Here is a 12,678-nt window from a genome sequence, read left to right as displayed (position 1 = left end):
GCAGCCTGCAATCCCATCCCATAGAATGGCACCACCTACAGGTAAGCCTTCTCATCATGACCAACCAGAAAATCTCTCACAGACATACCCAGAGGCTAACTTAATCTAGACAATCCCTACTTACCATGCCTAGAGGATTATCTCACAAGTAAACCTAGATTCTGTCAATTGAAAATCAATATTTATCCATCATATTTGGTATTTACCTAGAGGAGGTGAAAACAAATCCACTCAAAAACCTAAATACAAACAGTGGCAAAATGATCCCTTCCATAAGATAATTGATAAATTCATAACATTTGTTCTGTATTTTTATTTTCAGAACATAAAGGAAAATTATTTGGCTGTTAAGCCACTTTAAAAAAAAAAACAAACAAAACATGATAGAAACTTACACACTTACCCTTACTCAATCTGAAAATGTTTATTCCACTTTATTCCAACCATAGAACTTTCTGGAAAATGTACAAACTACAAAGACAATGAAAAGTTCAATGATGGTCAGGGGCAGGAAGGACACACAACAGAGAGGCCCTCACTTGAGACATAATAAAACTGATGAGAGCCACAGAAGCTTTGAATGCAGTGAAAATGGCCATTGAGTATGACAACTTCAACACTCATATACAAAACAATAATAATATATAAACATATAGACTAATACCTCTCATCATACAAACCAGGCCTAAATGTAAATCCTAAACTTACAAAAGTTCAGGAAAACATGAGCAACAACCCAACCTCTGTGACTTTTAGTTGACTAAATGACATTAAAAGCATGGTCGTAAGAGAAAATATTGATATATCAAATCCCACCAAATTTAAAACAATCTTACAAAAGGAATACAGAGAATGATAAAATACATGTAAAATATATTCAGACTGTATAAAGCTTCAAGATTTAATAGGCTGGAGATTTAGCTCAATCTGTAGAGTTTGGCCCAGCAAATACAAAGTCCTGGGTCCAATCTCTAGCACCACGATGACAACATGAAATCAATTTGGCAAGGCATAAATCATGCCTGCAATCTCAGCACTCAAGAGGCTGAGGTAAGAGGCCTTCTACAAGCAGAAGACAGCCAGGACTCCACAACAAGACCTTCTCTCCAAAAACAAACAAACACGCTTAAGAAGACAATTCAATAAAAAGCGAGCAAAGATTTGAACAGGCATCACCAATAGGAATATTTAGTTGATAAATAAGCACATGGCCACACACTGAGGATAAGTGTAGGGAGGTACAGAGCAACAGCTGGCCCACTGGGATAACACTCAGGAGCTGAGGGGTGAACTCTGCAACTCTTGGCAGTGAAGAACCCCAAATGACAAGTATGACTCTAGTCCTCCAGCATCTGGACAAAGCAGACTGGTGACAGAATCATGGCAGAAAACAGACTGGTGGCTGGCGGAAAAACAGAGAATACCAAGTGCTCAAGCGGTGCTGTGTGCTCCTTGGAGTGAACAGGAAGGGACAAGACTGGTGAAGAGTGAGTAAGAGGAGGAAGGTCTATGCTTGCTCTTTCAGCCAATGAGACGTCAGCTCCTACAGGAAGAGGCCCGTCAACAAAGGCCGTGGCGCCAAAGCCGAACTGTAAGATGGATGGCTCTGGGTGCAGGGCCTGCCTGAGCAGTCCGTGTGACTGCTCAGCAACAGGGACAGAGGTCGAGTACGAGAATCAAATGAGCCCATCTACGTAAAACACTTAAGTCCTACAGGTGGCAAATGCTTGCTCTTTGTGTATGGATGTGTTCATATGTGTACACGTGTGAGTGGGTACACGTGCAAAACACAAGCATTTACGCATAGAGACCAGAGGGCTGACATCAGGTGTCTTCCTTGATAATTAGCCATGCCATTTGAAGGGGGGGGGGGAATCAAGGTCTCTCATTGGTTCTCACCCTTCCTAATGCTGCAAACCCTTTAATTCCACCATTCCTGGTGTGTGATGACCCCTCAACCATAAAATTATTTTCATTGCTACTTCATAACTCTAGTTCTGCTTCTGTTATAAACTGTAATGTAAATATCTGAAACGCAGGATTATCTGATATGCAACCCTTCAAAATGATTGTTCAATCCCCAAAGGGGTTGCATCTTACAGGTTGAGAACCATTGGTCCTTACCAAGCGTTGGTGGCACACGCCTTTAATCCCAGCACTCGGGAGGCAGAGGCAGGCAGATCTCTGTGAGTTCGAGGCCAGCCTGGTCTCCAGAGCAAGTGCCAGGATAGGCTCCAAAGCTACACAGAGAAACCCTGTCTTGAAAAACAAGAAGAGAGAGAGAAAGGGAGGGAGGAAGGGAGGGAGGGAGGGAGGGAGAGAGGGAAAGAGAGAGGGGGGGAGAGGGAGAGGGAGAGAAAGAACTCTAGAGCTTGATCTAGAGCTTGCCAGCTGGTAAGACTAGCTAGCCAGTGAACTGTATCCACTCCCCAGTGAGGTCATAGGTTTGTACCAATTCACCCAGCCAAAAGGGGCGTGGATGCTGGGGATCTGAACTCAGGTCTCACATTGCACAACAAACACTTTACCCACTGAGTCACCTTCCTAGCTCCAAGAAATGCTTATATATTTTTTTGTCATGGCGGCTATGGTCTAAAATGGTATGAATTGTCCATCTAAGTTAAAACTAAGGATCTTTCCCCCAAGAAGTAACTCTTTTTATGTCACCACTCCAAGCGCTCACTAGCAATGCCACAGTAGTGTATACATACTACTATACCTTGGCTGCTTAGGACACTCCAGTTAGGAGTGGGGTGCAACCCAGTGTACAGCGCCTGCCTAGGCCTTGAGTTTGGTCCCCGAACCCATAATCAATCAACTAGCCAATCTAAAATTCATTTTGCTAGGAATGTTTTAGAATCTGCTCATTTAACATGAAAGAAGGTCCCAAACTTTGCTGGCCACTCAATGAGGACTACTTGAATGGACTTGGTTCTCTCTGTTTATCAAACGCCTCCCTCCTTTGTCCAGAGTCAGAACCTCAGAGCTTCCCCAGGCTTTTCCAGAGAACAGACAACACTGACCGGTGGAAAACGTTGGGGTCCTGAAGGCCCAGAGACAGTTGCTCAGTCTCACATAGTTGTGTATCCTGGAGTCTTCTCGTAGGTCCCAAAGCACCACAGAACCATGCTCTGTTCCCGCAAACAGCAGAAATGCTTTTACAGGGCTAAAGCAGCAACATGTGACCTGAAAAGTAAACCACAGAAAGTTAATGCCTAAAAACATATGACAGCCCCGCTCACAGCAAGTAGTTCACTACGGGTGGTATCTGACACAGACAAAGGTCCCCGCAAGATGCGATTAAGGAGAACACAGACCTGTGCGTATAAAATAAAATTCAGTTGCCCAAGTGTGGACAGTAGAATAAGAAATCTGCTCTGTAGGAATATGGCCACAGGTACAGCATCTAGTATACACCTGGGTCCATAAAAATGTGCCTAATGATCCTTCCCATTCGGTGCAACTGTCTGGACCTCATGAGTGGTGAGTTTGACACTTTATTCACGACATTTACTGCGAACTTACTTTCAAGACTCTAAAATCAGCACCCAAAAAGGTGTTCTTCACATATTTGGAAGAGATCTGGTGGTCTGGGTGGGTCAAGGACATAAAGACATAGAACTTGCCAATCTAAAATGAAGTATTGTGAAAGGGAAGATGGCCAGTGAGTGAACCAGAGAATCTGGTAAGTGACAAAGGCATTTACTGCAAGCAATTTCAAGAAATTGCACAATGCACGGTGGGGCACATCTGTAATCCTTTGCACTCAAGGGGTAGAGGCAGGAGATCAGAAGTCCAAGGTCACCTTCAGCTGCACAGAGAATTCAAGGCCAGTCTGGGTTACGACATGCTTCCAGTCAGGGGAAAAAAAGGATGAAAGAAAAAAAAGAGAGAGACAAAGAAATCACAAGAATATGAACACATCTAGAGTATCGGAACACATCTAAGTAGCATGATCCAAACATCCTAGTCTCCTGGCCATCCTCACTGTGCTTTTATTAAGCCGTAGCTGTGTTCCTTTGCTAGTTTGTAGGTGACTAAGAGCCTCCTGCATGATAATCCTGGGTTTCTCGGTAGGAAATGACTGTTAAACTGTGAATTTCTAGAGTCAGAACAAATGTGTTTTGTCACCTATGGAGAGCCAAGGGCACTAGAAACAGGACATGACTTATGCCCTCATTCTGCCTGTTGTCTCTGTGCCCTCTCCCTGATGTGTTTACTGTCAGTGACTACCTTCCGGGAAAACGAGCACAGACTCCTCCTGAGTATACCTTTGACTCACATATCAGAACCTTCTGGGGCCCTGAAGGCTGCCAAATATCCCACACACAGAGGAGGTGCCGGCTGTCCAGAGACGGGGCAAATGGCTCTTCAGGTAAGTCATGAACAGAGACCACAGTCTGTCTCTGAACACGAGAGGCATGCAAACAGAAGACTTTCCTACCTGGAGATGAGAAAAAACGTTTTCCACTTTAGCATTCAAAGCATTTCAGAACACTCACATATGATCTAACACAATGAAGAAGCAGGCGTGGTCTGTCCAGTGCTGAATAAAGGCCAAGGCTGTAGTGCTGCTGTTGAGACAAGTTACCACGTATCGCTGGTCCCCTGGACTCGCTCTAACTGAGGGTGATCTTGAACTTCTGACCTCCCTGCCCCCACCTATACCACAGTCAGTTGTGCAGTGCTAAGGACTGAGCGCCAGGCTAGGAAACACTGCACCTAAGAAGCTAGGTTTTCAAGCCCAAAGCTGGGGTTCTGATCAGCACCTACAGCATAAACCTAAATTCTGTGTCCACACTGATCCTGTGACTTCAGTAAAGGAAACCCCCTTCTCTGTGGTGCAGTGTAGACTGGGACAGCCCACTTCCTCTCATCTCCCGGCTCCTCACACCAAGTGGATGGGAGTTAGAAACTCAGCACTGAGCTGGAAATGACTGGAGTGGTTTTCCTTCCATGGCACGCAGCTGGGACACTGTCGTTAGGAACCTGGGTTCTCTTTAAAACAGCCCTCAGAGCTCCAGACAGGAAACTACTCTAATTCAAAGCCAGGTGCAGCATTCCAAGGATGGATTCCAAGACTTGTGTGGCAGAGCCGCTCTCCCTACAGCTCTCATTAGCAGGGCTGCTGATAAACTGAGGGAACGGTAGAATATTAAGCCACAGGCTAGTGAGAATTTTGTAATACTAGCTAAGTACTACACCTGCTGACCTGACACCCACTGTCCATGCCTACTAGATCCTGAAGCCACAGCCCACACCATTCATACCTGGGATCAAACTTGTCCTCCTCCATCCCCCCAGCCACTCACGGCCATCCCCTCAGGGGTGTCTCCTCCAGGAAAGGGATGACAATGGTTACATGTGCTCCATCACCATTCATGAGCAAAACTCTGCCACCACTGTTACTGGATTTCTACTGTGCGTGTGTAAGCATGTGATGTGTCCAAGTCAGAGGACAACTGTATGGAGTCTGTTCTCTCCTCGGCTTTGTACATGGATTGAGCTCAAACTGCCAATCTTATGCATTAACTGTCTTTATCCACTGAGTCATTTCACAGTCCTGGTTTCTATTTTTTTGAGGGGGGAGTTGTTTTGTTTTTTGTTTTTCAAGACAGGGTTTCTCTGTAGCTTTGGAATCTGTCCTGGCACTCACTCTGTAGACCAGGCTGGCCTCAAACTCACAGAGATCCACCTGCCTCTGCCTCCCGAGTGCTCAGACTAAAGGCGTGTGCCGCCGCCACCACCACCACCACCACCTTGCCCTGGTTTCTATTTTTTATTGACACCAAAAGGTTTCTTGTCTCTTTTTTAAGTTTACTTATTTTGTGTGTGGGGGGTCATCTTCTTTGTTAAACCAATCACAGTGGCATATATTCACACAGTGTAAAGGAATCTTCCACATTCCCCCTTTATGTCTAATTAAAAAGGGAGGTTTTAACTTTAACTTAGTAAAAACTTTATGTAACAAAAGCAGCTGTCAAATCTAAAGACAACACAAAAACAAAGAATCCAGACTCTCTGTGTATTTCTCATTTTTACATGGCCTATTATATTTTTTTATTACTCTATTCCTTTTTTAAAGACTTGGTTATTTTTAAACTATTTTTGTTTTTATGGCTGTCTTTATCATTTCTGTTTTCTCCCCCAAGCCTATGCACATTTTTAAACATTATAAACCATAACCCATTTAGAGGGGTTTTTCCTATCTGTCTTTACTGCGCATCTGTAATCTTTTCTGTCTACCTGAGCAAAGCTTAAATCTGCCTTGCAGCTTAGTTCATGGCATGCTGGCAGCGCTCGGACTATTGGCTCAAGCCTGCAAGCAGCAGCTGGGAAACGTGTCTCTGCACTGCAGCTGGCATGAGAGAAGAGGAAGCTGTGTTTGGACCCATCCTTGTGTGTTTATAATCCAGGGAAACCAAGGTAGGAGACTCAGGAATTCAAAGCCAGCCTAACAACTGAGACACTGCCTCTGAATAAATGAACAAATGAATGAATACATATGTGTGTGTGTGTGTGTGTGTGTGTGTGTGTGTGTGTGTGTGTGTAAGTAAGTAAATAAATAGAAGCCAGGCTTTAATCCCAGCACTCAGGAGACAGAGGCAGGTGGATCTCTGTGAGTTCGAGGCCAGCCTGGTCTACAGAGCTACACAGAGAAACCCTATCTCGAAAAACCAATAAACAAACAAAGATAAAAATTCAAATCTGGCCTTGCAAATACAGTTTGTTTAAACTGACTTAAATACTCTGACATCATATGCTTTATCTGTTTGCCATTTTCACAGCTGTGTATTCTCTGAGTAACTTCCTGAAAAGAATTACAAGACTTAAAACAAACATAGACAATCTCATCCTCCATTTACTAAATAATTTCACTAATTTAAACTGCTGTCAGCCCTCTTCTAATCAACTCATGAAAATCATAAATTTAACACACACATTTAAGAAAAGAATCCTCACCATTCACTTGTAATTCTGTAGCCACTGAGTCTTTCTCTGTTTTATACTCAATAAACCTCATCACATTAGACATGAGTAGCATTAGTGGTCATTATTTCAATATAAATGCTTGTATTTGCCTATAAACCCACAGCAGGAAAGGCCTTTTACCCTGAAGGAACGGCAGGTTCGTGTTCAGTTGGGAGGAGCTGTCACTGATGCTCAGAGCTTTGTCTTGAGCCCGGGGATTCCAGCTGGGTCCAGCGGTCAAACGGTCCTCTTCAAGCAAAACAGCAACCACCTTTGAAAGACAAGTGAGCAGGGGCTGGAGAGATGGCTCAGCAGTTAAGAGAGCTCTCTTGCAGGGACCAGGGTTCAATTCCCAATCCCTACAACCACCTGTTACTGAAGCCCAGGGTCTCTTCTGGCCTCTGCAGGACCACAGTGCACACATAATGTGCACAGATATACAGGCAAGCAACACACCCATACACATAAAATAAAAGTAAGTTTTTAAAAATCCAAAAAGAAAAACCATCTCAAAGACAAACCATCTTTCTTAAAATGCTAACAGTAGGCTATCTTTCCTTTAAAAATTACCTTTTGTAGATTCCAGTTTTGCAAACAAATGCTTGGTCCCACCATATCAGTACACTAATGTAATGCCATAGGATGCCATTATTTCATCTTACACATTGTTTCCTTCAATAAATATGATGTTAAATTTTCAGAGGGGGAAGGGAGTCTGAATATCTAACACCCTCAAACCAAAAGGCACTAAGTACGCAGAAACGGTAACCATCACCGGCTGCATCCTAAGACGCGCCAAATGTCTGAAACCGACCTAACGTTTGTCTCTAGAATGCGTAGAGACTTGGAGACGAGCAGCAGATGGGAAGTGAGGACTGGCAGGGTTGTGTTTATGCTGGACAGAGGTGTGGTGAGCACAAAAGAAGCCAGTGAGATAAAGGCTGGACCTGGCTCCTACTCTGTCATTACCTGTTCTCTCCACACTATCTCCCTCTACACTGCACTGGACACAAGGACTCTCTCCTTATTAGTTCCAAAAACTTTATACTAAAACAGAAGCCTAGTCCTATAACTGAGGCACTGAGGCAAAGGAATTGGCAGATAGTCATAAGAGAATCGGATGGCACAGGAGGATTTGGTGGACTTTGTTGAGGGCCCTACCCTGCCTAGGGAGTGGTAGGTGAATGGGTTGGGGGGTAGGATGGGGGTGGGGGAGGAGGGATGGGGGTGAGGGGAGGGAGAGGGAGAGGGAGAAGGGATTTACATGTGAAACAAGCTTGTTCCCTAACTAGAACTAATAAATAAAAAAATTTTAAAAAAAAGAGAGAGAATCTGATGGACAGGCTTGATCCAAATCAACCTGTCAAGGCTTAACACTATTAAGCTGTTTATTTCTGCTCCATATTTAAATTCTAAATTTATATAAAGAGTTAGAGACAACACAGACATTAGAATATCAACTTCATATCTTAATATATTGGAAATTACCAATGTTTGCAGCTCCTATCTGTGTTAAAAAAAAACTTCTGTGGTTGTGGAGAGTTGGACTATTACTAGTCCACAGCCAAATTACCTCAGGCTGTCTTTAGCCCACCTCTGTGCCTGTCCTTCTGACCCTCAAAGATGAAGAGTGTCGCCACAGCATCTGAGGCCTACAGTACAGACCTCCCCGTCTGCTGTAGCCCTTCAACCCACGGTTCTCACAGTGGATCTGAACACAGCTTTGGTTTAGAACTTTCTTTTGTTCTCTAACTATAAAAACGTCATCAGACTGTTTACCATGTTGAAATGTGGTATTTAGGGTAACCTAAATCCATGTGCCCAGGTCAAGGTCACTCATATTTGGCTCTAGAATAGATTATTACCTTTGAGGTGAAAGTTGTGTTTTTATACCAACAAAAGATCTTTCTCTTTTAGATATTTATACTGAAGTATATATGGAATAAAAGTTCTGATGAATAGGGTTAGTTTCAAAATGATCAGGGGAATGATGAGAAAAGGAGGAGCCAGGAAACATCTACTGCAGGGCTTGGGGCCTCACAACTACATACTTGGAAATTTCCTGTAGCCAGCTGTTAAAATCTGGAGTTTACTTACAAATACTGTATAGATTTACACTTGTTTTGCCAGCTTAACGTGTTGACTTAAGAGCCTGTAATTATTTTCAACTGTAGGAAATTAATAAAGTATACAGCCTAAAAAACCACATAATTTTCAGTGATATTTACCTAATGTCGTTTTGCATACAAGGACCTAACAAAATGTATTACTGATAATCTGTAAGAAAATAATTCTTGGAAGTGAAGGGCTGATTCTGACACACAGCGCTCCAAGATCTCAGTAGTTCTATTCCGAAAACGGTGAACCCTGAAGCACTGACACAGAAGAGGACACGCCACGCAGGATGTACCTGGCACGCTGCCCGGAGAAAGCTGGACAACCGTGGCGTGTCAATCTTTGGTACAACTGTGACATCAGAGAGGTCTTTTTCTTCACTCCCTGCAACAAAATACAGGTTTATTGAGTTAATAGAATCGACTCCAAAATGGTTACGCTCTACAAATCACAGCATCTAAAGCAGTTCTGCAAATACTGAGAATCTCAGGAAAAGTCAGCAGACTGCATACACTTTCTATTTGCGGTTGTCTGCAGTTTCATTGCTCATGAGCCGACTCAAGGCAACTGTCTCAAGGAATGCAGTAAAGGAAAACTGGCTGGTGCTGGTTTTAGGGTTACGAGTCAAGCAGCTACAGACGAGAAACATACAACATCATGCCCAGAGCTTTCTTATGGTGAGGTCTACTTGAGGATATATTCCTTGCAGTATAGAGACAATTCCTTAAGGCAAAAAAAAAAAACAAAACAAAACAAAAAACAAAAAAAACAAAAACAGTAATGTATAATCCATCTGGAAGGAGGCACATAGAAACCTCTGATCTGCACTGACGGAATACATCTTCAAATTACGCTTAAAAAGTGAAAAATCTGTACTGATGACAACAAACTATCCAAGTCTCAGAACAGAGTCTGTCCTATTTGGAATACTGTACCATCCCCATGACATTACTCGTCCACGTCAGGAGCCAGACCATGGTTCCAGGCCAGTGTAGTGATTCCCTGTGATTCAACAGCTCTAACCTCACTCATTAACATCAGCTAATTTGTTTCTCCAAAGGTATATTGAAAGGATGCTTCCACAGTCATACAGTGACAACCACTTCACAAAGAAACACACAAGAAAAAGGAATTAAATAAAAACAAAGCAGAGCCTACGGTAAAGAGAGTAGACATCCCACACTCAAGAGTCCACCGTTACCTCCAGATACAACCGTGCCTTCTCCGGGGTGCTGGGTCCACACTTCCCTGGTTTCTACATCCTCTGTCTGAATGTCTCTCTCAACGTTATCGTCATTGTACTGAACATATGCCTTAGAGAAAAAGGAGGGTCAGAATTAACATTGAGCCTCAATTTTAGAGCAGTTTGCCATTTCTGAAGATAAAAGCAACCACCATTTTTTTAAATAGCCAGTAAACTTTAAAAAAAATTTTAACGTAAGCATTCTGGGGGTTGGGATAAGGTTGGCCTGTGGGGAGCTTTCCTGAACATTAATTGATGTGGGGGGATCCTCCTAAAAGTGGGTGACACAGTTCCCTGGGCTTGTGTTCTGGGCTGTATAAAAAGAGGGAGCATGAGCTGAGCACAGCCATGTACCCATCTGTTCTTTTACCCTTCTGACTGTAGCTAATGTTAGCTCGGGCTCCTGTTGCTGAGACCTCTCTGAACTTGTGAACTAAAATAAATTCTTTCTTCCCTAAGCTGCTTTTGTCAGGGTGTTTTATCAGAAAGACCAGCAAAGAAACTGAGACACTGTCCTCTGAATCAATTGTTCATCATGCCCAACAGGCTATCACTAGACTTTGCATCCTTTGAGTTTATGAGTACCAAGTTATAAAGGACACCCTTTCAACTACAGCCTTTAGAGACCATTTCGAATATTCTAGAACAGACACATGGCACACACTTACACTATGCTTCCATTAGATAACACATCTTTTACTAACCTGCTTGGTATTTTTTTTCCCGAAGTTCCTAATATACATGTCATACTCATTTACTGGTGGTAGGTCCAAGAGAGAAAAAGTGAACGAATAGTCTAAATCAATAAGCCGGAGCAGCTTTGTACTTCGTGTCCTTTAAAACAGATTGGAAACAAAAATTAAATTGAATAATTTACTCAGGGACATGCAGAATGGTGTATTTCAGGGGCACATGGAAGTAATTAGAGTAAGTCTAAGTACTCAATAATCAATTCTAATAATCAAACAGAAGCTGAGGGTGTAACTCGGTGGCCAAATGTTTTCTTAACTTAAAGGAGGGAGACCCTTCATTACAGCCCCAGCAGAAAAGGGGAAAAAAACTATACAAAAACAGTCATAAAGTAACGGTGTGAATATATCATGAACCAGATGTGTGATTGGTCCACTGAGGTGGGTAAAGTAGCAACATACGTATATCAGAATTTTCCTGACCAGCAAATTCACCTCTTTTCAGGATTTAGCATGTTGGTTAGCAGGGTGACATTTCTGTACTAGCAGCCACTGTGACAGCCAGGTTTGCAGTCTACATAATCTTCCCACTGGAGGCTCTTCCCACAGGAAATGGCCTCTGACACCAGTGATCCCAGATACTAGACATCCAAACAACCATCACTCAGTTTCCCCTTACTGCCTCACAGTCTTCTTTACCAACCATTTTATTGGCTTCTCTTTTTTTTCCCAGACACCCTAATGTAATAGCATCTTGCTTCGCCAGTGAACTTGTGGTAGTGGCCACATCCCAGAGGCATGGGTTCGAGTCCCACATTGGGCGCCAATTGGAGGCAGGGCTTAAATGAGTCCACAAGACCCAAGATAAATGATAAACAGTTATTTATTAGGGAAGCACTTACACCATTAATAGCAAATAGCCAGTCCTAAAGATGCAGTCTCTGCCCTTCTGATGCTCTCACCACAACCCAAGAGAGAGTGAGCCAGCCCTCCTCTTCCTTATAAGGGGTCACATCTGCTAACCTGAAGTCACAGCCCTAGGATGTGGCCACTGGCAAAGCAAGATGCCAGTACACTCCAATACTGATGGGCCCTGGACCCAACCTTTACATTGGCTGCCCCAGAGTCTAAAGCAAGCTGAGCAAGAAAGGTGTCTTTATCTCTTCCACTTGCCAGTGCTCCCACATTGCTGGTGTGAGGGGATGACCCTCCCAGCATCACCGCACCACAGCCCTCTGTTCTCACGTCTCTCCTCACCTGTCCTTCTGCGCTCACACTCACAGTCTTCACGGCAGCTGTCACTTTTCTGTCATCCTACTCTCTGCCACCATCCTCTAACTTCCTACTCACTACCTTCAATTCTGTCTCCAAAATTTCTCCCTGTGAAGGCCCTGCCACCGAAGAGCACTCCACACCCCCTGGCCGTCCAGCTCTTCTCTGGGCAGGTGGCTCAGCTCACTGTGCCCATGCATTAATCTGGCTGTTCTAGCATCAGCCACAGAAAACCATCCCGGCTCTGCTACCACACAACAGCCACACACAGTCAGGGGCAGGGTGTCCCATGGCCGACGCTCCCCACCCTGTACTCAACAGGACTGACTTCTTGTGCTAAGAAGACAGCATGAGAGCTGGCTCAGCCGTTAAAGGCTACGCTCACAA

General features: G+C 43.7%; 1 protein-coding gene across 1 annotated transcript in view; it reads right to left on the bottom strand.

Moving 5' to 3' along the window:
• The window catches only part of Dync2i1 (dynein 2 intermediate chain 1), a 39,969-nt gene that overhangs the window by 13,735 nt on the left and 13,556 nt on the right, over positions 1-12,678 (bottom strand). The window contains exons 9-14 of the mRNA XM_027417032.2: positions 11,035-11,164; positions 10,289-10,400; positions 9,383-9,471; positions 7,114-7,243; positions 4,272-4,444; positions 3,024-3,186 (exon numbers count right to left, since the gene is read on the bottom strand). Coding sequence (XP_027272833.1) covers positions 3,024-3,186; positions 4,272-4,444; positions 7,114-7,243; positions 9,383-9,471; positions 10,289-10,400; positions 11,035-11,164 — 797 coding nt within the window. The remainder of the gene's footprint in view (positions 1-3,023; positions 3,187-4,271; positions 4,445-7,113; positions 7,244-9,382; positions 9,472-10,288; positions 10,401-11,034; positions 11,165-12,678) is intronic.

This window comes from Cricetulus griseus, chromosome 5 (genome assembly GCF_003668045.3).
Source record: "Cricetulus griseus strain 17A/GY chromosome 5, alternate assembly CriGri-PICRH-1.0, whole genome shotgun sequence".
Classification (NCBI taxonomy): domain Eukaryota; kingdom Metazoa; phylum Chordata; class Mammalia; order Rodentia; family Cricetidae; genus Cricetulus; species Cricetulus griseus.
Note: the sequence above shows the minus strand (reverse complement) of the source record. Positions and strands in the feature narration are given on the sequence as shown.